This window comes from Vipera ursinii, assembly GCF_947247035.1.
Source record: "Vipera ursinii genome assembly, chromosome: 12".
Classification (NCBI taxonomy): Eukaryota; Metazoa; Chordata; class Lepidosauria; order Squamata; family Viperidae; genus Vipera; species Vipera ursinii.
In genome coordinates this window covers 1274489-1298685 of record NC_139525.1, presented here as the reverse complement: position 1 = coordinate 1298685, position 24197 = coordinate 1274489, and the positions used below count along the sequence as shown (strand labels likewise).

The 24197-nt window shown below is 46.8% G+C and overlaps 1 protein-coding gene across 1 annotated transcript in view; it reads left to right on the top strand.

Moving 5' to 3' along the window:
- Positions 1 to 355: 355 nt before the first annotated feature.
- Positions 356 to 24197, top strand: part of HS6ST2 (heparan sulfate 6-O-sulfotransferase 2) — a gene marked incomplete at its 5' end in the record, with an annotated part of 55932 nt that continues 32090 nt past the window's right edge. The window contains one exon of the mRNA XM_083371893.1: positions 356 to 903. Coding sequence (XP_083228019.1) covers positions 356 to 903 — 548 coding nt within the window. The remainder of the gene's footprint in view (positions 904 to 24197) is intronic.

The window sequence follows — 24197 nt, the reverse complement described above, 5'->3', positions numbered from 1 at the left end:
CCCGGGAGGAGGGGGGCAAGGGCAGGGGGCGCGCGCAGAGTCCCGGCGGCGGAGCGCCGGCAGGAGCGCGCCGGGGCGGACAAAGGCTGGGGCGGCGCGGCCGGGCTGGGCGGGGTCTGGCCGGCGAGGGCGGGCCGGGGGCGGGCGCTGGAGCCGCAGCGGGCGGGCCGAGCGGCGGCGGCGGCGGCGGCTGGGCTGGCTGGCCGGGGCCGCGCTCCTCCTGCTCCTGCTGCTCCTGCTGCTCCCGGGCGCGGGCGCTGCGGCGGGGCCGGGCCGGGCGGCATGGGGCGGCGGCGGGGCCGGGTCGGGCCGGGGCGGTGAGGGGCCGGCCGGCGGCGATGCGCCCGGCCTGGCCATGGAGGAGCGCTGGCACCGCGGGCTGGCGGCGCTGCTGCTGCTGCTGCTCTTCGGCGGGCTGGTGCTGCAGTACGTGTGCCCGGGCAGCCAGTGCCGGCTGCGGCAGCGCCCGCCCGGCCCCGGGGCCGCCTCTCTCCGGGCGGGGGGCGGCGGGGCGGCGGCGGCGGCGGGGGACCCGTACCGGGCGGAGGACGAGAGCCCGGCGCGCTTCGTGCCGCGGCTGAACTTCTCGGCGGCCGAGCTGCTGCGCCGCGTGGACTTCCGCATCGCGGGCGACGACCTGATCGTCTTCCTGCACATCCAGAAGACCGGCGGCACCACCTTCGGGCGGCACCTGGTGCGCAACATCCAGCTGGAGCAGCCCTGCGAGTGCCGCGCCGGGCAGAAGAAGTGCACCTGCCTGCGGCCCGGCAAGCGCGAGACCTGGCTCTTCTCGCGCTTCTCCACCGGCTGGAGCTGCGGGCTGCACGCCGACTGGACCGAGCTGACCAACTGCGTGCCGGCCGTGGTGGACAGCAAGCGGGAGGCGCGGCTCCGGCCCAGCCGGTAGGGAGCGCGGCCGCCCGGGAGGGGAGCGGGGGGAGGGGTCCCGGGAGGGGGGAAGAAGAGCCGTGCCCCCGCCCCGCCCCCAGAGGGGGTCCCCGCGGCCGCCTGCATTCTCTGCCCCGCTCGGCTCTCCCGGCCCGTCGCGGAAAGCGAATAGCGGTGCCCATTTTTTCTTGGAGGGAGGAGGAGGGGGGAAGCAAGCGAGCGCCGCCTTCCCGGACTTGGTTGCGCAGCGGCCCCCGAGTCAGCCGGGGTCCCGGGGAGCCCCTTTGCGGACCTCCCGCCCGGCCCGGGCAGAGCCGGATGCGACCCCCGCAGTCCCGCTCTCCGGAGTCTGGGTCTTAGGGGCCTTTTTCTCTGGGGAAGCCCGCCCACCCACCCCTTTTCCTCCCCGGGCAGAACCTGGTCTGGGTGGGCCGAGCTTTCCGGTGCGCTTCGCCGGAAAGTTTGTGGGTGGTTTTGTGCCTTGGCAGCCTTTAGAGGGGGGGGGGGGCAGGAGGGGATCTCAACCACAGCAGGGTCCCGTCTCTGCGCTCTTTCCACGGCGGCTGCTGCGCTTGATGGGTCAGCAAAGTTCTCCCTTTGGCCTCGGAGCGCAGCGCGGAAACCGAGTCGATGCCGGTTAACGGAGCGCCGTCCGCCTCGGGAGCCCTTGCGAGGGCTGGACGTAGAAAAAAGCCATTTTTACCCTCTAAGCGTGACTCTCCTTGAGCGATTCCTCTCTTGGAAAGCAGATCTGTGGGTGCCGCTCAACAATCTAATTTCGCGCCTGTTTGTTCGGGGAGCGGCCCGAGGTTGGGACCGAGCTGAGGGCATCCTTGGTGCTGAGCTTCTTCAGATCCCCTTTTGGCAGGAAACCTCATTTAGCCAAATGCCTTCCCGCTCCTCGGATGCCCTTTAAGCCTTTCCGATGTGACAGATGAATAGATAAGTTGGATTTGCCTCAGACCATGAGATAGGCGGCAAATAAATAATAATTTGAAGCTCTGAAGCTGAGAAATAGTCAGGCCTTTGGGGAAGATGTGAAATGAAAACGGAGCTTGTAAGCAAAGCAAAATTGCGGCCAAGTGGACATCTGGAATGTAACAGAAAGTGTTGGGTTGCACCCTGGCCAGGTTGTGTGTCTTAGGTGTGTTGTCTGTCTTAGGAAGACTTTTCTGGCAAAAGGCCTGTGTTTAAGGGATCAGTCCAAGATGGAAGGGATTGTGGTCCATGTTTGTTTATTATTTATCGAACGTCTTGCAAAATTGATAGACAGCCAACCATGCAAGATTTTTACACATACGTTGTTTTCACTCTCCCCTACTTTAACTTTTGGTTTATCTGCTGGAGACAACAGACTCTTCATTGATTGCAAAAGTGCTTGTATTTCTGAGCCTAATTTTGCTGCAAAAAACAGTGTTCCATACACGATGCCAAAAGGGTGACCGAGAGTGGTTCACAACAATTTTGCAGAGAAGACCACACCTGATTCTACAAAATATTAAGCCACACTGTGATTTATTTACTTTGGGCCACATAGGCTGCCATTGTGGCTTACAAACCTTGGCTTATGGTTTAATATGTTGCATGGACCCAGCCAGCAGTAGCTTATTCAGCTAACTGAGATTTAAACAGATTATAGCTTAGGAAAATGTGACCCCAATCAGTCTCTCTCCTGGCATCAGGTCCTTGATGCTTTCTGAGCTTGTTGTCTTGCAGACATTTCATTACCAAACTAGGTACCTCATCAATGCACTGATGTTACCTAGTTTGGGCCATAAAACATCTGCAAGAAAACAGCCAAGTTCAGAGACCTTCAAGGGCCTCTTACTGATTTGTAAATTATGGTTTATTCAGTGTAGCAACATGGCTTGTATGTTGCCCATTTTTCAGAGGTTCTAGGCACCTTATGTAGGAACCCATCTCTGGGGTTTATTCTGCAAGCCACAGCTTAATGTAAGGTATGACATCCCTACCCCTTGTTTATGACATCTGGACTAAGCAGAAGCCACATTCCAGCTGTGCCAAACCTTGCACATATGTTCCTGCCTCTGGAAAGACACAAAAAGCAGTTTCATTGCCCACCTTCCCTTTTTCTTGTATTATGATTTAATATAATAATTGCACAGCCATGGTGGCACCTTCCCCGAAACACTGTCTACTTGACAAGCAATTATTGTGATTGCAGTTTGTGGGTGCTAAAAAGGGAAACCTGGGTGTGAGCAGGCATTTGCTCTGCCTCCTCCTCACACCTGTTGGCCGCTCTCTTCCCTGTTTCTTGCTGTCCTTGATTTGAAACACCAGCAGCTGGAGGGAGAACTCAGCAAATGGCTCTTCCCAGAGTTCAGGTGAAGAAGGGAACTTTCCATCCTCCTGTGTGCTTGCCAGGATTTCCACAGATGCCAACTCTGCAGCCTTTGCTTGGGGAGGAGACGTTCAGTGACGGAGACCAGATTTGATTAGTGGCTGTGTGATTCACTTAACAAATGCAGTGAGTGGTTTGCTTAACAAGCAGGGCAAAAAGGATTAGGAACTGGGCACGGTTCAGTTAACAAGCACCTTGCTTTGCAATGGAAAGGGTGGTTCCAGTTGAGGTCATAGGTCAGGGACCACCTATAAAATGTCATGGTAGGATGCTCTGGGCCCCCAACTATAGTCAAAGTATGTCATGTAAACCTGGGCTTGTTCAGTATGTTGTCTAAATCCCAGCCAGAGTTAAGTGGGTAAGCTGTGATTCAGTGGTCCGTGGGAAAATGGGCTGTGTTAAACCTTCTTCCCTATGATACTGTATTTGGACTGGTGGTCCATAAGATGGATTTACCAACAATTTGCAACTCTATAAACTAAATTGTGTAAATAGTTACTGGTTTTGGGTAGCTTACAAATTCTAAACCAAACAGCCTATTCCCTTCCAGCTCTGTTCTGATTTATTGAATGCTCCAACGCTGGATGTTTTTAAGAAGAGACTGGACAACCATTTGTCTGAAATAGCCTAGGGCAGGGGTAGGCAACCTTGGCTCTTTAATGACTTGTGGCCATGCTGACTCAGGAATTCTGGGAGTTGAAGTCCACAAGTCATAAAAGAGCCAAGGTTGCCTAACCCTTGTCTAGGGTTTCCTGCCTGAGCAGGGCGTTGGACTAGAAGACCTCCCAACTCTGTAATTCTGTATTCCTTTGGGACAGATTTATCTATCATGCTATTTTTTCCCCAATCTTGGCAAATTTTAACTTCAGCAATATTCACACTGATTGGGGGATTCTGGGAGCTGAAGTCCAGGCAATCGGAAGCCCTTATGCTTAGGAAGTCCTGCTCTAAGCCGCCTTGTGTTTCTTTGGGCTTAGAGAAGCCTTCTCCAGCCTAGTGCCTTCTATATGTGCTGGACTTCAACTCCCAGAATCCTTAGCTGCCAGATGTTTTAGCAGGGACTCTGGGTGTTGAAGCCCAACCTATGTAAGAGACACCTATCATCAGTGTGGTTTGTGAATGCAGCTCCTGTGGACAAAGGAATCTGATCAGCCAAGTTGGCTTTCCAGTTGTTGGTTGAAATGCATCCCACTTCCTTCCTCCCATTTTGGAACAGCTTTGTTGGTGATGAAAACTTCACCCACGTGGCACTTTCTGGAACAAGCAATTTGGGAATTATCTCCCTGCTGCCGACATCTGCTTGGGTATCTGAAGCATTAACAAGCATCTGGGGGGTTATTAGGGGAGAATGGATTAGAGGGAGAAGCTAACTTTCTTTTGGATAATTGGATTGCAGGGACCTTTTTTTGTTTTATGGAGAGAGCAGAAAAGCAGTGTTTTTGCTTTAAAAGACCCACCCAGGCAGGAGATTTCAGCAGCTGCAAAGAGCCTTTTCTAAGCTGAGTTCATTGTTATGGAATTCTGGGAGTTGAAGTCCACACATCTTAAAGTTGCCAAGAATGAAAAACGCTGGTATAAAGAGGAAAAAGCTCTCCTGGTCATGAATAATTATGCGATTCCCTGGAGAGAGGAGTGTCCAAACACACAGTACACTCAACGCTGGCAAGTTTTCCTCCAAGGAACCTCGGTTGTTTTTCTCCTTGTGTGCTGGTTCTGGTTTCTGAAAGTTTTCAACAGTTCGCCATCTGCCCAGAGCCACGGGTGTCAGGCAGCCCATGAAATCCATAGGATGAGGCTGGCTATTGTCAGTGGGCCCCCATTCACAAGGGGGCCGTTGTGTTGGCCAAGCATGAGGATTTCAGGCACCCTTCTTTTTCTTTTTTGGAAAAACGTAAAGGGCCCACCTGGGAAAGGGGCAGATTTAAAAGAGTGCCGTTGCTGAATGAGGCAGGCAGGTTTTTAGATGTACGGGTAGTCCTCGAATCACGACCGCAATTGATGTTGTTAAGCGAGAAATCTGTTACGCGATTTTTGCCCCCATTTTGCCCCCTTTCTTGAGGCAGTTGTTAAGTGAATCGCTGCAGGTGTTAAGTTAGTGACCCGGTTGTTAAGTGAATCGGGCTTCCCCATTGATTTTGCTTGCTAGAAGGTCGCAAAAGGGGATCACGTGACCTTGGGATACAGCAATGGTCATAAGTATGAATCAGTTGCCAAGCCTCTGAATTCTGATCACAAGGCCGTGTGGATGCTGCAAAAGTTGTAAGTGTGAAAAACGTTGACAAGTCACTTTTTTCATTACCGTTGTAAATTTGAACGGTCAGTGAATGAACTGTTGAAGTTTACTTAATTTCGTTGTGAGTTACACAGTGACAATAAACCTATTCTGTTCTATTCGAAAATCAAGGACTACTTGGGCATCTATAAAGTGGAGAGTCTGTGCTATCAGAATTGTTCCATTTCTGTCGTTTGGGGTTGGCTTGTGATAAATGTAGATGAGCTGTGAAAATATCTCATTTCGTTGGCTGGGTGGGATTTTTTGCTGCCCTCAGCAAAAAGTCTCCCCATCTGCTCGTCTTCTTTTTCCACTTGAGCGAGAATCGGAAGGGTGGTGAGGACGATGGCTGGATTTTCAAAAAAATGCCCTTCCCTGCTGCATCACAAAGGTCCACTCAATGCATTCAAGACTGACTCAGGTGCACTCAGCGCACCAAGGTGAAATCATGGTTCCGGGATGCTAGGTTGTGTGAACCAGAGCAAGAGGGTTAGTTCGGGCTCTTTTAATAGCTATAAACAGCGACACCTCTGTAAATGATGGTTTCTAATGGTGCTGAAATCCATCGAGGGGGTACAGGAGATTCATATTTATAGCTTGCAATCTGTCCTGGATTTGGCATCATATTCTATTAAATTATCAACTATCCGGAGAAGACTGGGCGTGTGATTTGATTTGGAGGACAATAAAACATGTTTGATGTTGAGAAAAGGCCATGCAGATCCTCATTCTGGTGTGCGTGCGTGTGCCGAGCCTCGTGTGTTTAAATGGGAATTGCCAAGAATGCTGTTCTTTACCAGGCAAATGTTAGTAAACTTGATTGCTTTTTAAATTGGAGGACCTGAGTGGCTCTGAGTCGCCTGGTCCCAAATGAATGAATGACTCGGAGGGGCTGCAGCGTGCACTGAGCTGATTTCCATCAAGTGGAGGAGTCTGGAATAGCAAACTTAGCGCTGGAAGGAATTCCCAAAGGCTTTGCATGGAAATAGCCAAGTTAACACAATCTGGGGCTGGAATTACACAGGCAGGCGCAGCAGAAGGCTGCTGGTAAGCTTGCAGAAACTTCTCCCAGCAGCTTCTTTACAAGTAGGATTAAATGCTCTGAGATAAGTAGAGACTGGAGTCTCTCCAAAAGCCCCCCCCCTTTCTCTCTCTCTGTGTTTGTGTGTTGTTGTTTTAGAAAAGAAATAAACAGCTGGCCAGCCAGAAATTCAAAATTAGTTTGGGTCCCAGGTTTTAGGATTTTGTTTTTCCATCGGATTGGGGTATTATTTTGGGGGTGGGGGTGGTCCATCCAGGGTTTTCTCTTTGCTGGACTTTTAAGCCGCCCGGGTGATTTACTGGCTCTCTTCCTGCCTCTCTCGTAAATCTTCTAAGGCCAGATTTGCATGTGGGCGTTTGATGCTTCCTGTTGTGGAATTGTTAATGAGCCAATTATGGGCCTTAGGAAGATCTGGGGTGCCATTCCCATTGCATTAGTTTCCTTTCAGGCACCTGGTTTTGAAGAGAGAGAGAGTAACATAGGTGTGATCTGGAGTATTTGTGTGTCCAAAGCACTGAGCCGGTGGGATTAAACTGGATGGTTCCTCTTGATGCAGTAAAAGACACTAAGCGTTTTGGCACTTGGGTTGGGCTGTTGCTGAGTTTATCCTGTGAGTTGGGAGGGTGAGGTGGTCTCCTTGGCTAACCCAGTTTTAAGAAGTCTAGATAAAAATCCGCGGTTGATACCGCATGGAGGAGATGTGGCAAGGAGAACTTGTACAAGGCTTGCACAACCATCCTTTTGATCTTTCAGCCTCCTCTGGATTGTGGTTCCCTGGTGACAGCAGGTGAGTTGAAGCCATTTGTTACAGCATCTCCCGCACAGCGGGAGAGTCAGCAGTTGGCAGCCTTGGGCTTAGTCCTGGTGATGTTTGGAAGGGGCCATCTGCTCTTCTCCCCACTCACAGGAAAGTGGTTTGCATGGAGAAAAAGCAGTAATGGGTTTTAAGGGGGTAGGGAAAAGGATATGATCCTGGGCTGGACCTCTGACTGGCCAAGTGCTTTGAAAGCATAGTCTCAGAGCAGGAGTGCCCAACCTTGGCAACTTCAAGACCTGTGGACTTCAACTCCCAGAATTCCCCAACCAGGTTTCCTTTGCTGACTGGGGAATTCTGGGAGTTGAAATCCACAGGTCTTGAAGTTGCCAAGGTTGGGCACCCCTGTCTTAGAATGACATCCTCTTGGGATGGCAGCCTCCTAGATTCCCAGTGTCCACCACCAAGGACATGCCATCCTGGCAATGCTCCGGGGGGGGGGGGGCTTGAGGAAAGCTCTCTGAGAACTCCAGTAAACAGGAAGGTGTTTGAGACTTTGCTCCAAGATGGCGCAATTCTCTTTCAACTTTGCTAAAAAAAATGGACCGTAAGATGCTAGGAAGCTTTGCTCAGTATTGTTAATGGACACATTGCTCCCAGGCATTGGCCCTGTTGGCTGGGGATGATGGTGTTGAATCTCAGCACATCTGCAGAAGAGGTTTTATGCATTTATGCAGGTGCATGGAGCCAACCAAATTAAACTACGTGATTCTGAGTAGCATACCACAATGACAAACAGTAATACCCCACCCCCCAAAAAACCTGTACAAAACGTTTTTTTTTAAAGCTACCCAGTGTAGAACATATCCAGCAGATTGGAGGGAGAGACTTTCAATCTGGTTCCTTTGAAGATTGTTTTTGGTGCCTTCCTTGAATATATGGAGGTGCAGGATGAAGGTGGGGGGGGCAGCGATCAATGATAGAAGCTTGAGCTGGTGCAACTGAGGAAAGAGAAGGTTTACCAAAGGGATCCAGCGCCAGTTTTCCGAAATGAGTAAATCACAACATTATGCAGCCTCCTTTCCTCCTTTCCAAGATTGCTGATGCGTGATTGAATTAATGGGCCCAGCTGTTCCTTTCTTCTCAGAAGATGGCTGAGGTCTTCTCCTGCCCCCAACGCCACCACAACGTCTGCCAGGGGTGTTGATGCAGACTGGAAGGCTCCTTTGAGGAGGCCCTGATGCCTTTGGGAACCAGAACTGGGAATGGGGGGGGGTCAGGAATGTCAAGCATTTACTTAGCCTGGGGCTGGACAGGGAGCTCCACACACACACATTCTGAGCAAGCTATCCCAAAAGGGCACAAGGGGCCCCTAGGAATGGAAAGCGTGCTCCCCCCCTGAGCAGTGGGGAGGGGGCTTTGGGGCAGGACAGACGCCAGGCTTTCCTAAAAGGTTTAAATCTGAATGCCAGCCGGGAGGGAGAAGCGGCTTTCTCTGGGAACAGTGATTGTCGGGATGATGGATGACTGCAACTCACGCATGTGGCTTGGCCTCCTGGCAGGCATCCAGGAGGAACATAAGAGGATTGGAAGCTGGAACCCTTTTTGCCTCCTTGACTGGCAGCTGGGCTTCCAAGAACACATTAGTGTCCCCAAGGTGAAAAGGGGGATGGTTGGGGGAATGGGGACCTTTGCCAGAGTGGTCATGAGGGTTAATTCATCCGTAAGGAAAAGAGCATTGAGTGACCTCTTGGTCAAAGATCCTCCTGGGTTTGTTTTAGTTCCAAGGGAGGGTGGATGCCCCAGTTTTCTCTGACAGGATGCCCTCTAGATGCTGGGTCTCCAGCCTTTCTGGAAAGACCAGTTTTTGATCTACTTTACAGCTCTCCTGATTATAAATTTACCTCTTACTCTGTGGTTAAACATAACTTCTTCTCTCTATAATCAATCCTGTCTAATCATACAAAACCATAAATCTTTAGTTCATGTTTTGCTATTTCTGAAAAAAAAATCTATAAAGGGTTTCCAGTCAGCAATAAAGGTAGATATTGGCTTTCCTCTGATCCAAGAAGTCAATTTGGCTGTCTCAGCAAGTTCCAGCATCTTCACCATCCATTCCTCCATTGTGAATATAATAATCTTGCTGCAATTATCACATACAAAAACAACACCCCATGACTTTTTCTCCATTGTTTATCAATCCCAAAAGAAAAACCTCTGGTCTTAATTGGATATTAATCTTTAGACTCCTCTGAATCGGTGTATGCATTTTTTTTAGCCTTTTCACAGATCCATTTGACATGGTAGAATGCCATTTTTTGTCGTTCATGTTTCCAGCATGAATTGGAGGTGGCTTTTTCTAAACAATTTACCTGGTGGTAAATACCCAGATAAATTTTCTAGACTGTTGGTTTGTAGGACTTGTCTGGAAGCCAACACAATCACTAGAAATGATGGGACTTGTAGTCCAGCACATTGGGAGCACAGCTAAAGTGGACCAACCTCTTCTAAATGGGCCTGTGCAGGAACCTCAGATGACAATTTGAATGTTTTGTGCGCTCCGGTTTTCCAGCCGCGCATTGAGAGAAGGTAGGACTTTGTGCTTCTGTCGTTTTTGCCAGTAAAGTTATATTTTTCAAAGCAAAGGCCTCTTGTGCCTGCATGTGAAGCCTGTCTCTGCTGCAATGGATCCATATGGCTGTGGTGGGACTGAGGCTGACCCTGGAGCAGAGAAGCAGACAGCTTTGGTTGAACTAGCTAGCCTGTCCGTGTGAGTTACCTTGGGTCCCATCTGTTGCCCAGAAGAGGAGCACAGTCTGGGGTCCTACCACCCCAGAAAAAGCGATAGAATAGAAAAGAAAGCAGATGCCATTCCTAACAGAACAAACAGTCTCATAAGAGAAGCAGAGAGCTGGAGATGTGGTGGGCTCTCTTTTCCTGGATGGGGATGGATTGATGTCACTCAGGGATGTTTTGAAAGAGATGCCTAGAAGGGTGTAGATGGGTTAGATTTGTTGGCCTTAGCAGCCCTCCCAGTGAGTGCGAGGTGGTGGGCTTTCTTTCATGTCAAGAACATGCATTGGAGGTTCAAATACAAGCCATGATGGGTTCCGCCTTTCTCTCTGCTTTTCTACCATACCCTGTTTGATGGCAGCTAATTACTCTGCTCTGGGCAAGGACTCAGCATCTGAGATCCTTGAGCCCATGGTCCTGATCCATAATTTCTGACCACAACCTTTTCTCCAGCATGGTTTTTCCCAGAACTCCTTTTGAAGATGTTGGTTACAGAATCCAGAGCGTAGCAGAACATCTCTGAGGTCCGACAACTTGCTGTAGGCCTCTTTCTGGGGAAGCTGCAGAGAAAGGGTTGCCTTGAGGATGGAAGTGAAGCATCTGAATTGATGGTGCATTTCATGTAATCTTTCCTCTGCATCTTCCTTAATTAAGTTACAGCCTTGGATCGCATCCACTTGCTTAGTTACTCATTTGGGGTTTCATTGTTGGGAAGAACCTCCTTGTCTTTCTCTTCCTCTCAACTCTTCCAGATGGTGACTCTTCTTGTCTTCATTTAGAAGCATTTCTTTGGCAGCTTCCCCCTTGGTTTCATGTCTTCTCTGCCTACTCCTTGGGTTTGCATTTATGTTTTCCTGCCCTTGGAAAGGAAACTCACTCTCAAAAAAGGCTCAGTTGCAGCCCCGCTTTTTGTTGACAAAATAAGGAGGGGAAATTTGGCACATTTCAGAGACTCCGTTCATAGCCTCTTGCAAAGGGAGTCTAGCATTCCCTTTGTTTATTTTTAGATGGGGGACGCCAAGAGGAACGAGGAGACGCAGGGAAGGCAGAGCAAAATTGATGGAAGAGCAGGGTGGGAAGAAGGCAGAAAACTGGAGCTAGTTTTCTGAAGAATTATTTTTATTTTATTTTTTTTTATTTTTAATTCCATTTATATCCCGCCCTTCTCCGAAGACTCAGGGCGGCTTACAAGCTTAGCAGTAGCCTTCATTCTATGTATATGCCTGCTTATTAGGGCTTTCGCCCCCCCCAAGCGGCATTATTACAAAGTCAGCTTAATTGCCCCCAACAATCTGGGTCTTTGTAATTGCAAACATCTGTTTCTGGTCCCCTCGGTCAGCCTACCGCAGTGTTTCTCAATTGTGGGAACTCTAAGACGTAGGGACTTCAACTCCCAGAATCCCCACAGCCAGCTAGCTAGGGAATTCTGGGAGTTGAAGACCCCGTGTCTTAGAGTTCCCAAGATTGAGAAACACGAGCCTAGGATCATTGTCATTGCTAGCTCTCCAGTTATGAAATATTCTTTGCAGAAAATCTTCCTTTGATGTCCTCTGCTTTTAACATCCCTAAAAACCTTTTACATCTTTTATCATTTGGAAATAATTCCATAATTCTGCTTTGGTTGAGAAGGGCTGGGTTTTTCTCTCTCTTTCCTAATGTACTATTAGCTGCTAAGCCTGCATAGGGGGCACTGCCAGTCTTCCAGGACCCACATATCAAAGGATGTACTCTCTCGTTTCCCCCTTCATCCCAGCCTTGGCTGGTCTCCAGGTAGGAAACTTTTAATGGGCAGGAAAAGATGTATTTTTCCACCAGCCTTCTCTTGCTGGTTCCCCCCCCCCATGGCTAAATCTGGAATGGCATGTGTGTGTGCAAACACACATGCAAACAAACACACACTGGCTCAAGAAGGAAGTGAAAGGCTTGGCGCTGTGAAGCTTGACACCCCCCTGGCAGTTTTATGCTGCAGTTTGCTTGTTTTGAAAAGCAAATAATTGGTAATAATTAATCTCCCCACCTCTCGGGTTGTTTGTCCATCATTGCTGATTTCTGCCGAGCAGTCGGTGGGCCAGGGGAGGGCAGCTGGTTTCAGGACAGCCTCTGGTGAAGTTTATTAAATATCTGCACTTTTGATGGCCTCCGACGTCTGTGAGATTGCCTTTGCGGTGTCCGGCTTCAGGTTGGATGGCGCTGGCCGTAATGACTTCTTCCAGCACTGGGACCCAGCTGCGCTCTCCCCGTCTGGATCTTCTTCTTCGGACAGCACTGGTTTTCAAAATATATTCAGGAAATCTGCTTCTTGGGATGCAGCCACCCCGTTTCTGTGAAAGGTGGGGCACCTGGATGCTTCCCTTCGTGGTCCAGGCCTCTGAAAAAGTTGGTGTCTTTGCTGAAGCTTAATTGTTAACTGCTCAGTCATGTCCTGTGAAATATAATTACACCCAATAATGTTTCACAGCCATGCGCTCCATTAAGCTGGAGGGAGGGGGAGGCTGTAATACATATTTTTTTTAAAAAAAATTGGGGGACTTTCCTCCTTTGATGGGGTCCCTCAGGGATGGCCATTTGTTTATTTATGATGGGAACACAAGCGCTTCTCTTTCAGTAACTCTTCCCCGGGTAGCTCGGTGTAAGAGGTTAAAGCGCAGAGCAAGATAATGGATGCCAGAGCCTGAACACTCTGGGGGTGTTCATACAGGGGGTTCTCAATTTACGACCACAATTGAGCCCAACATCTCTGTTGCTAAGTGAGACAGTTGTCAGGTGAGTTTTGCCCCCATTTTGTGACCTTTCTTGCCATTAAGCGAATCACAGTTGTCAAGGTAGTAACACGGTTAAGTACATCTGGCTCCCCCATTGACTCTGATTGTCAGAAGGTCGCAAAAGGGGATCACGTGACCCCTGGACACACTGTGACCATCATAAATACGAGTCAGTGGCCAAGAGTCCAAATTTTGATCACGTGACCAGGGGAATGCTGCAATGGTTGTAATTGTGAAAAATGGTTGTAATTGTCATTTTTTCCAGTGTTGTCATTTTGAACAGTCACTAAATGAACTCTTTCAAGTCAAGCATTAGCTGTAGATCCACCAGAGGGAAAAGGAGCCACATCTGGGAGCAAGGGGAAAGCGCTGACTTTTTCTGTGATCAAAATTCAGGCAACCCGCATATATTTACCGTGGTTGGTGTGTGTGTGTGTGTGTGTGTGTGTGTGTGTGTGTGTGATGTTTGTTTACCCAACCTCCACACAGCCTCCTTTTTGTCCATCTGGGGAAATATCGACCTTGGGCCTATTGGCTGGCGCGTAACGCGAAACAGGAATGCAAAACTTTGCAAGAAGCGTTGAGCGGGCATTGACTTGGCATCGCTGCAAATGCCTCAGCCGAGGTGGCTGTGGGGAGTTTGTTTAGTTCTGCTCCTTCTTGCCCCCCCTTTTCCTTGCACACCCCTCTGCAGCCCACCGTTCCAGAGCTGATCCAGTTGATTGAGGCCTTTTTTAGAGTCTGTGATTCTAGAACGAATTAGGTGCTGATGGAGGGAGAATGAGCCGGCTGCAATCAGCTATCGTGAAATTGGAGAGAAGCGAGATCGCTTTTTATCTGCCGTTTTCTTGCTGCTCCATTTTGCTAATTTTATTTAATCCTTCAAGAGAGTTGCATTTCCCCACCACTAATGACTCTGTACCAGGACGTGGGTTTATATTGTGAAAGCGAAGAATATAATTGCATTTGGAAAGTTATTCTCAGAAAAGTAGCTTGGAGACTATTTGAAACAAATCAACGTTTATCTTCCTCCTTTTCTGAGCTCAAAGACAGTTTATGCAATAAAAATGGGTAAAAGCTGATTGAATGCAAAGCGTAGGACGAAGGCAGAAAGCACTTGGGGACTTTGCCAGCAAGGAAGGAAGGAGACGGCCCTTTAGGCTTGTGTTACGTGGGTGTCAGCTTCAGACGTTGCCTAGAATAAACAAACACCCTTTCAAAAGGGGTCTGGAGGAAAAAGAGGATCGCAACCTTCAGAGATGGCCTATCCAAAGCCTTGGAGGATAGCAGTAAATTTAAAACTTTATTTCTAGTAGATTCGTAAGGCTGCCCAATTGACAGCAAATCTGGGCAGTGGTCCAGTTCACAGGCTTTATTTTATATGGCCATTTATTACTCAGTTTCTGTGAGACTCCCCATTTTATCTTCACATCAGTCTTGTGAGGGTGGTCTAGACCAGGGGTAGGGAACCTTGGCTCTTTTATGACTTGTGGACTTCCAACTCCCAGAATTCCTGAGTCAGCACAGCTGCCATTACCGTTTGTCTTTTTCTTGGTGATGGTCCATGCCAACCTAGCAGGACTTCATTTTAGGGTTGACCCTAAAACCTGAGTTGCATTTGGAGAAGCAGTGGGTTGTCTCCTATTTTCAGGAGATCTGGGGGACTAAGCCCAGGAATGTTGATTTTCCATGATGGAGGCAGTCCTCAGGAGTGGCCTCCTGTTGAAGGTCCAGGGGTCTCCAGGATTATCAGACATCCAGAAGAAAAGGAAAGCAGAGCTTCTCTGCAGAACTCTTGGGGCTCCTTATGCCATGTGTTATTCCGGGATGTTTTAATGTATTAATATTTTTTTGGTTAGATTATTGTGTTTAATATTATGGCAAGCCACCGAAATTCTACTATGATTGTGGCAGGGTAAAAAGAATGTTAATATGGCTAGATTCCCCCCCCCATACGAGTCTCTTAATTCACAGTTATATTGAATTCAATTTTCCCATTCTTTTGGCTTGAAAGGAACCTTTCTTTGCTGTTCAGAATCTTCCATTTTCCAGAGAGGAATTGTCAGCGATGAAGGAAAGCATCGGAATGCTTTTCTTTGTAGTTGTCTTCTGCATTTTGGGGCTGTGACGAAAGAGCAGTAAAATTGGAGCAGCGAGTGAAAGCAATGATTGCTGGAAGAAAACGGGGAGCTAAAGTGAACATTTGTTTAATTACTGTATGCATTCAACTGTTTGCTGAAGGAAAAATGGATGCTTTCATGCAGAAAGAAAAGTATTATCTCCTTTTCGACACAGTGAAGTTATTAATTAAGCAGTAAATCGCTTGTGCCAGGGGCACCATTGCCACGCGTAAGATGGCTGACGGAAATATGTCGAAGGACCAGAAAGGGTGCCTTGAAGGGGAAAAGCTGGTCGTGAGCACAAAAAGAGAATAGGAGAGATACTCTTGAGAATTATCTGTTGAGAAAGGCCCCAGGTAGGAAGGAAAATGGCTCTGTCTCACGTCCAACCCTTGATAGGTTAGAAAGCCAGGACGTGAAGGATGGATGAGTCTTCTCCAACGCTTGGCTTGGAACGTAGTTCTCAGAATTTGGAGGATAACATTTGGGAAGGATTTGCGTGGCCAAATTGTGTTCCTGGGGGACTCTAGCTTAACTCGCTCTTGAATCAGCCCAAGGAAAACTTGAGTAAAAGGAGAATGGGTACTATTTGGTGCTCACTGTCATTGGTAGGTCTGTAATCCATGTTAACTCTAATGACTTGGCATCATCTCAGAATTATTTATTCAAGCTCACAAGTATTTGTGGGGACCCCACACTATAAGAAGAGATGCTGATGTGATATATTGACCCCTGAACTTATTTTGGCTCCTGCACATGATGCGGAATTCACCCTCTTTGGGGTTTTTTGTTTGCTGGCTTCCATTTTTGGAGCCCTCTTCCAAGGAAGTCCCATCAGAGTTGAGCTGATCATGTCTTTGTCCAACCTGCCCAGGAATGATGCTTCCCAACATGAAAAAACAATTGATTCACCAGTCCCACCTGACATGACGTCTAGTGCTGTATGCTGGACAGGTGTGTGTTTGTATGTGTGTAGAGCCTTATATTAGGTTAGCTGTGGTGGAAGTTCATGCTTGTCAGTAAACTTTAGTTCCAGACATCTTGAGATAAATCAATATCTCTAGCTGGAAACATCTGTAGCGGGAAATCGTTGGTGCATTTGGGGTTCTGTGAAATTGTTGAGAGGTTGGGTTTAGGAGCCCTTGGGTTTAAGAGAAGATGATTGGCTAACTTTGTGGTTTTCCTATTCTGGGTGAACTGAGCACTGATCCTGGAATGAAAATGTCTCTGTAGGATTTATTTGCCCTATTTAGAAACAGAGACTTTTGGCTGTTTCTTCAGATCCTGTGAAATTCATTAACATTCTTGTTTGTTATGTAGCTTTTTCTTTGGGTGAATATAATAGCTGTATTCCTAAAAAAATTTTTTAGTATTTCTGTGTGGCATGATGATGATAATGACGGCAAATCTCTTGGTGGGTTTTTTTTTTTGCCTGTCTCGTTTCCACCAGCCCTGTTTTCCCAAAAGTCCTACTGGGAGTTACTGGTCCTCATAATATTAGACAGTCTTGAATTCTAGCCATCCTGCCTGATTCGTCAACTTGTAGCATCCTAGGAGTATTGAAACTCTGTCTTCCATCATGTTTAGCGAGGAACTGTACAGATCTATCTTTCCCACAACAGCCTCCTTAGAGATGCCACTCTATTTTTTCTGGTAGTTGTTTTTTTCTACAACTTTATTGAATTTCAGAAAAGTATAAAACACAAAGAAGAAGAAGAAGAAAGGGGGGGGGGGTTAAAGGGAAAATTCTTCATTCTCTTGGTATTGATTGCAGACCACTCAACAATGAAGCCTTGCTTCTCTTTCAGCTGCTCCAAATATAGAAATCTTTTCATTCCCAAGATTATAAGAAATATATATCTTGTGATTGCTAACAGCAGCTTCTTCCCAGAAGTGTTTATATACTTTTGTCCAGGGGACATTAGGTTAAATCCCAAAGCAGGCAAAATGCTTTGTTATCCTGAGGGTCACTCTATAGTGTCCCCGTGAAGAGCCAACGGGCAGCCTTCCTTGGGGGCAGATTGTCGTCTTGTGATAACTTTCTTGACAAGAGGGAGGGCGTGATTGCAAGTCAGCAATATCCTTGGGTGTCTGTTATACAGCTGGACTTCAATTTATGTCCCGCCACAGAACTGTATTTGGAGAAACAGCTGTTTCAAGTTTGAATGAAGGGCATGTTCTCACAAGAATCTCCTTGTGATTGTCTTTTTCAATGTACATCCAATTTTGGAACCAAGAAGTCCACATTTCTCCAACCAGATGATTCCACTGATTTGTAATTCCGAGCTGCTCTACCACCCACCACCTCCCCAGCTTGGAGTAAGGAGAAACAGTGTTCCCAATTACACATTTTATAAGTATAGACTTTTCTGCTTTGCATGCTCCAGAGCACAGGAATGTGATTAATGTGGAAAAATTGTCAAATGGCATTAATCATAGTTGATTTTGTATTGATTTTTTCCCCCCTTACCGAAGATTTTGTCAGCTGCGTTTGTTCTCCTGGTGAACTCTTGCGCAACAAATAAAAGAGCCCCCAAAGGTGGAGAGAAGAACTGTCATAAATATGTACGGTTTCAAAGGACATAAATTGGAAACAGGTCTTTGTGAGTAAATATGGAGAAACCTATGGGAGGTGTACATAACATGAGACTATAACAAACATCCAGTGGCTTAGTTGTTTTGGTCCATAATAGCTAAGGAACATGGCTGCTTAACCAGAATCAAGATCTGCCTTGGCCTTCCCCAACCTGGTGTTAGCCAGTGAAGAATATAATGGACCTCTCATTTTCAGTGATTTGCAAATTCTGTTGCTATGGCCGTAACTGTTGTTCCCATCGTTTTTGCATCAGTGTCCCATACCACATTCATCTTGTGATCAGCAACAATTCTGAGACTCTTTGTCATGTCCTTAGAAATGTGGCCATTTCACTATTGACTTATTTAAGTTATTTATAAACTTCTTTTATATAGATTTACTGCCGATGGATATACGGCAAAGACCTTGCCCATCATGGCATTTTTTAAAATGGTGGCGTGGGGGGGGGGAGTTGATACCTTTGGGATGCAAAGCATAGAGAAACTACTCAGCTGGGTTTTGCTAAAAAGCAAAAAGGTAGAAAGGCAGGTGCAGAGTATCATAGTAAAGTGGTTGAGTCCTTTTGGACTCCCATAGATTTAATTTGTACTGTAAATCAGTGTTTTTCAACCTTGGCAACTTGCAAAACCCTGTGGACTTCAACTCAGAGCATGGATGGCTGGGGAATTTTGGGAGTTAAAATCCACAGGTCTTCAAGTTGCCAAGGTTGAGAAACATTAAGTAGATCTTTACAATCTGGCCGTCTTCAACCCTGAGAAGTAGTTGGGGACAAACTTAAGCGTCCCCCAGTTGTTACATCTGGATTCATCCAGGGTGGTGCTTGTCAGGAAATAAACCAAAACTATGTGAATAAAGTCCTTATGAAGGAAAGAAAACCAGGGCTGTGTTTTGCAAAGGTTAAGATGGAGTAGGAAGTACCTGGGGGGGGCACTTATTACCCCGGGTGCGGTGGCAGAGCAAGTGGTATTTGCAAAGGCCACCGTAACCTTTTTTGAGTGTGGAACATGATAGAAAGAATACATTCTCACAAGATTTTTGCAAGAAAGGAAAGAAAGAAAGAAAGAAAGAAAAAGAAAGAAAGAAAGAAAGAAAGAAAGAAAGAAAGAAAGAAAGAAAGAAAGGGAAGGGAGGCTCATTTTGATTTAAAAAGGCAAATTGAGAAAAATGCTGTAGATCTCTAGAGGGGGTCAGATATGTTTCCAAATTTTTTGGATATCAGGTATATATTTTTGTACAGTGAGGTGCCCCAACCAGCCACTTTCTGTTCATAATGAAGGAAAATCAATTAAAGAACAAACAAGAAAAAAATCCGATACCGCAGTGTAGGAGCACAGATGCTGCATTTTTAAATTATGCAAATGGTGAGAACTGGTATATTTTAGAAGAACAGTTTTGGGCAAGGCGTTCTAATTTTTTTTAAATGTTGAAGCTTCCAAATAATATTTGAAAGAGTGGAGGGCAAAGAATGTAGATAGATAGATGAGATGGTTGTAGGGATCAGACACTTGAAACACCCCAAAGTGCAACCTGCTTAGTTCAAATTTATTTCCTTTATTTGAAGAGGGCTAAGATTTGATGTGGAGAGGGGGAAAATAACCTCTTGGTTCCCAGGATCAAAATTTCAGTTTTGTGACTGACAAAACCCCTTTCTCCATGATTCTGGACACCCTAACCCTAATCACTTTGACTAGAACATGCCATTTTCACTGTTGAGGACCATGTTAGTAGTGGAATGAAGCTCTCCATCCTGAGGTCCTTTCCTGCCTCCCACCTCTCACCACCTGACAAGCCCATTTAAGTTTCAGCTTCCTTGAAAAACAACCACCACATTAATTATGCCTGGGGCACAGTGGAAAGCCTCTCTGGGGCTGGGCCCTGCTCCACTCAGAAATCTGACTGGCCAAGGAAATCCTAGGACGCAGATGGAGGAGGCCGCCAGCTCCCGGAGGCCCATCCTTCGGACAGCTCATTTTTCCTGGCTGCAATCTAGAAGCATCGTTTGCACAGCTGGGTATCAAAACTCCCGTTAGAGGCTCTGATAGCCATCAGAGAGGAAAGGAACTGAGCGTCAGGCATCTGACAGGGTGTCAAACTTGTCACTTCCCTGCCTATTCTCTCCTGTCCTTCTCCTCCCCTGTGAATGTGACCCCCTTCCCTGACAAGGTTAGTTTCTGACTGTCAAGGATGCAGCTAAGTACCTCGGCGTCGGCGTGAGCGGGAAAGGTGGGTGTTTGTGAAAAACACAACAGTTGAGTTAAAACAAAGGGGAGCACCCTGTTTTTTCATTGTTTTCTGCCATGATGGTGTTCAGAACCATCCCCAAAGCATCAGAGAGTTGCAAAGTAGGGGATGGAGTAAGGTTGGTCATCCCGAATTCTTCACCACCATGTTGGTGACTCCAAGTGTCTCCTGCTTGACCCTCTTTTGTTCTCAAGGGGCGTGTCTGCGTGTGTCAGAGCATGTACTGTACATCCGTTCTCTTCTGTGTAATTTTTCTATGTGCTGCATTCTGCCCCAAATGTGATGGCGCCCTAATTGGAGATGATCTGTTGCCATTTCAATATTCCTCTCTTGTTTTTCTCCACGTTGTGTGGTACTGGTCTTCTGTTGCTGCCCGCTGTTTGAGTTCCTACAACCCTTTACTCTCTTCCCTTTGGGTTAATTAATTTTTTATTCCATTCAGTAACCAGAGCCCATTAATCCTGTTATTTTAATGCGTATCCTTCCTGCCTTTTGCCCCCATACCGTCTTTTTCCATCCTCGCCGCCAAAGCGCTGGTAGCTCTTGCAATGTACATTTTAAAAGGCTGAGTATTTGTTTCCCATGAAATTGCAGGCTCCAAACAACTTTTCTTCCCACCCCTGAGGATGAGGGGGGAGAGTTGTGATTGGCATGAATCGACAACTGCGTTGCCCTCCTTCTGTTTCCATGCAGGGAGCCTTCATATTTGCGATGCCGCTTTGAGCACCACTTGGCAGGCACGGCCTTGTCATCTGGGGCTGCCAGCCACCAACTTGGAGAGGTGACAGTTAGAGCTTGCGCAGGCCCATCCGTCTGCATTGTCTGTCGAAATAATAGGGAAGATCATAAACCCACCTGCCGATCTCGCCAGTTCGGTGAGGAGAAGGAGGATGTTGGAGAGGCAGCCTGTGTGTGTGTGTGTATGTGCGCAAAGGAGAGTTGGCTGGATGCTCATTGTGAGGACTCGGCTCCAGGTGTGAAAAGGAAGGGGGAAACCTGAGCAGTGATATTGAAAAGAGAGAGAGAAAACTCTTAGAGGAAGAGTGCTGAACAGGTGTAATAAGAGCAACACCAATTTGGGAGGGATTGCCAAGTATAAGAAACAGACAATGGATCGTAGAACAAGTCAGTCTAGAGCTCTTCCTTGTGAGGCACAAATGATAAGGCTAAGATGACAAAACTTTGGAGATGTTATTGAAGACCTAGTTTTCTGGAGAAGGCTGCAGCGGTAGGAAAAGTGGAAGGAAAGAGGAGGAGAGGACAACTAGAGGTCAGGTGGAGATGGGGGCACCATTGGAAGACCTGAAGGACCATGTTGGGGAAAGACCGAAAAATATCTATCCAGGTGGTTGCTAAGAGCGACACTGATTTAATTGCATGTAACGATTCAATCCAGAATAATTTCACCCAAGTGAGAAAGGGCCAGCTTGTAACTCTTCAGACAGCAAGTTGAAGAAATAGCTGTCCTGAAGAATTAATGGACTTTGATTTGCGGAATCCCCTGGCAGATGTTTCCATGTCAGTTGGAAAATTTGCCTTACATCACATGCCAATTATTTGGGAGAAGGTATCAGGTTGGGTTAGGTGGGTCCTCCTTCTCCGAGGTAGTGACCGGCCACCTTTCCTGCCGATCTCATCAGCTGTTTCGTGACAGAATGGCAAGATGCTCCTTCTGCTGGCCTGCTTAACGGTCACTTCCAGCAGCATTTGCTACTCGGAAGGATGAGGGTGCAGTCCAACATCTGGAAGTTACCTGAGTTGCTCTTCATGATATCAGACGTCTGGCCCTTTTTATTTTATTTATTTATTAAATTTATATGCAGCCCATCTCATCACCCAGAGTGACTCTAGGGCTTCAGGTTGGCTCTGAGTGGCTGTGAGCAGGAACGAAAGAGTTTTTATGGAGACTGTGTGTTGTTGGATTTATTTATTACCTCTAAAAAATTGACTAGGGTTTGATGGCTCTTGCGTTATATTCCCTTCACATTCCATGCTGCCATAATGGTCAGCATTGCCCATGCAAGCAGTTCAATAATCATTATTGATATCACCTCCTATTTATTATGTCATAACCATAAACTTTTACAGCAATTATAGCTTTCAAGGGTTTCTTGTCCAGCCATTAATTAATACCAGAAGAAGCTTCTTAGTTCATGAAGTACAAGGGTTCAGGAAGCAACACTCTTCCACACGTAGAGCAAAAGGTTCAGAGTTGGGGAGCCCAGAAAGTGGGTCTAGGGCTGATTTTGAGGCATTCCTGCTTGTTTCACATCTGCTTCCGTAGGCAACGCATCTGCTCCTCAGATGTACTCAGAGGTTTGTACAACTAATGACTCAGATCCCCACCCACTATCCACTTTGAACTGGAGAATTGCTGTGATGAATAGTGTCTACGAAGGGAGAGGTGAGGTGATAGACTATCATGAATTGGCAATTCCCCAGGAAGGAAGCATCATAGACCAAGGGGGGGCGGCAAGACAAGAGGCAGCACAGCCCTGAACTGGATAGGTGACAGAGGAAGAGAGTTAGGATAGCCACTCCTTAGGATCTCCCAGGATTTATCCATCAGTTAGAATAGTAGAGGTTTAGTCAGGCAAGATTCTGTCTATTGGGTGCCAGCAAATAACTGAATTTTGGCGGGATTGTTCTATGTCATTTTTGGGCAGGGCCTGTTAACTGCAGTGTGTGTTGCTTACAAAGAACCACAATAAGTCCTTGAAACAAGATTGTGTCATTCCAAATGGTTTGGATAAACTGTAATACAGGTTTTGCAGAAAGATGTGGTGGTTTTCGCGTTTTGTTTTCAGAAGGTGTCAAAGATGGAAGATTTAGGATGTGGTGTCCAATCCTTTTCTTGGACAAAGCCACATCTCTGACAGACAACTGTTTGGCCTCTCTGTGAACAAAGAAAGGACTTCCCTCTTCCCCAATCTTCAGCTCCACTGTTGTGACCAAGGTCTTAGATAGGTGAGGACAGCTGAGAAAAGCAAATGTCTCTCTTTGAAATATAGTCCTTGTTGTGTCCTGTTCTTCAAATATGGCTACCTGTGGAGGCAGTTATTGGTTTCAAGAGAAAAAATGCAGATAGTAGGACAAATCCTGGCTTCTCCACAACATCAAGCAAACTTCAAAATGTCCACAACATGGATTGGTCTTCCAGGCTCATGGTAACCAAGAGGCATGGAGGTCCTGCACGTTTGTTGTGTTGTCTGTGCATTGGGAAGTCCATCACTAGGTGGATGGGAAGGAAAACTGAGCCAACTACAAGGAACCAGCCAAAAGAACCACATTGGCTTCATCAGCATCCCACCTCTGATTGGAACATCTCCCCGCGAGGAAGATTATAAATGTTTTTCTTTCCTTAAGGGAGGAAAACATGCATAGACAAGGGAGGGCTGAGTATAAATAATTTACCAAGCTGTTGTAGGCTGTGAATAACAAGCCTCCTGAATAATGAATTAGTCCAAGTAGTGATTCTTACGTAAATCGCTCTTGTCAAGCAGAACTACTGCTACTACCTTTTTTCTTTTTTTTAATAAACTTACTTTGCTGCCTTTGAGGACCTGATCCCCAGTCTAATTAAATTATCTTCTGGCAGGTAAACATAAAGAGATCCTCAAGCTGATCTCAGGCTGCTGATTGACTCTCCAGAGAAGTCTCTGCAATTCTTGTGGCCACAATATAGGCATGGATTTCCACTGCCACCTTCTCAGATTTTATTTTGATTGGGTCTCCCATCCAAGGAGGAACCCAGGCCGATGCTGCTTAGCTTCCCAGTCCTGACCCAACCTGCCAGATGCTCCCACCTGCTAGTATAAATGCTTGACAAGATGAGCTGAGATCAACTTGGTAGGATATTGCATATTCTTATGCATGAAGCTGCACCTTTTTGGGGGGGGAATAAGAATTGTTTGACAGGAAAAGAAATTGGCTTCATTTTGGTTATCTCTACCTTCCTGGCTGGCCATGTAGTGCATGCTTTCAAAATTCTGCTCTCTCTGTTGAATGCAATATGCAAAGTTAGGAGTGTTGCTTTGCTAAAAAGAAGCCCCATAAGTGTTGGCTCATTTACTTTAATTTGCATGCATTTAACTGAAGACCTTAATGAAGGAAAACCAGCACATCCTACTTGCAGATGATGTATGCACAGGCCAATGCAGATTTTGTTTTAGAAGAGGCATCCCATCCTTTAAAAATAAGGAGGAAGGGGGAGTGTGTTTTGGAAGGTAGTTTTCTGTAATTTTGGGGAGGTTCTTGAGAAAAGAACAAATGTAAAAGACAAAACAAAGACTTTGATTTTATGGCTGGTGTTGTCAGCAGGTTGATTTGAGTCATACTAGGGGGCCCTTCAGCATAGCTGCTGATCA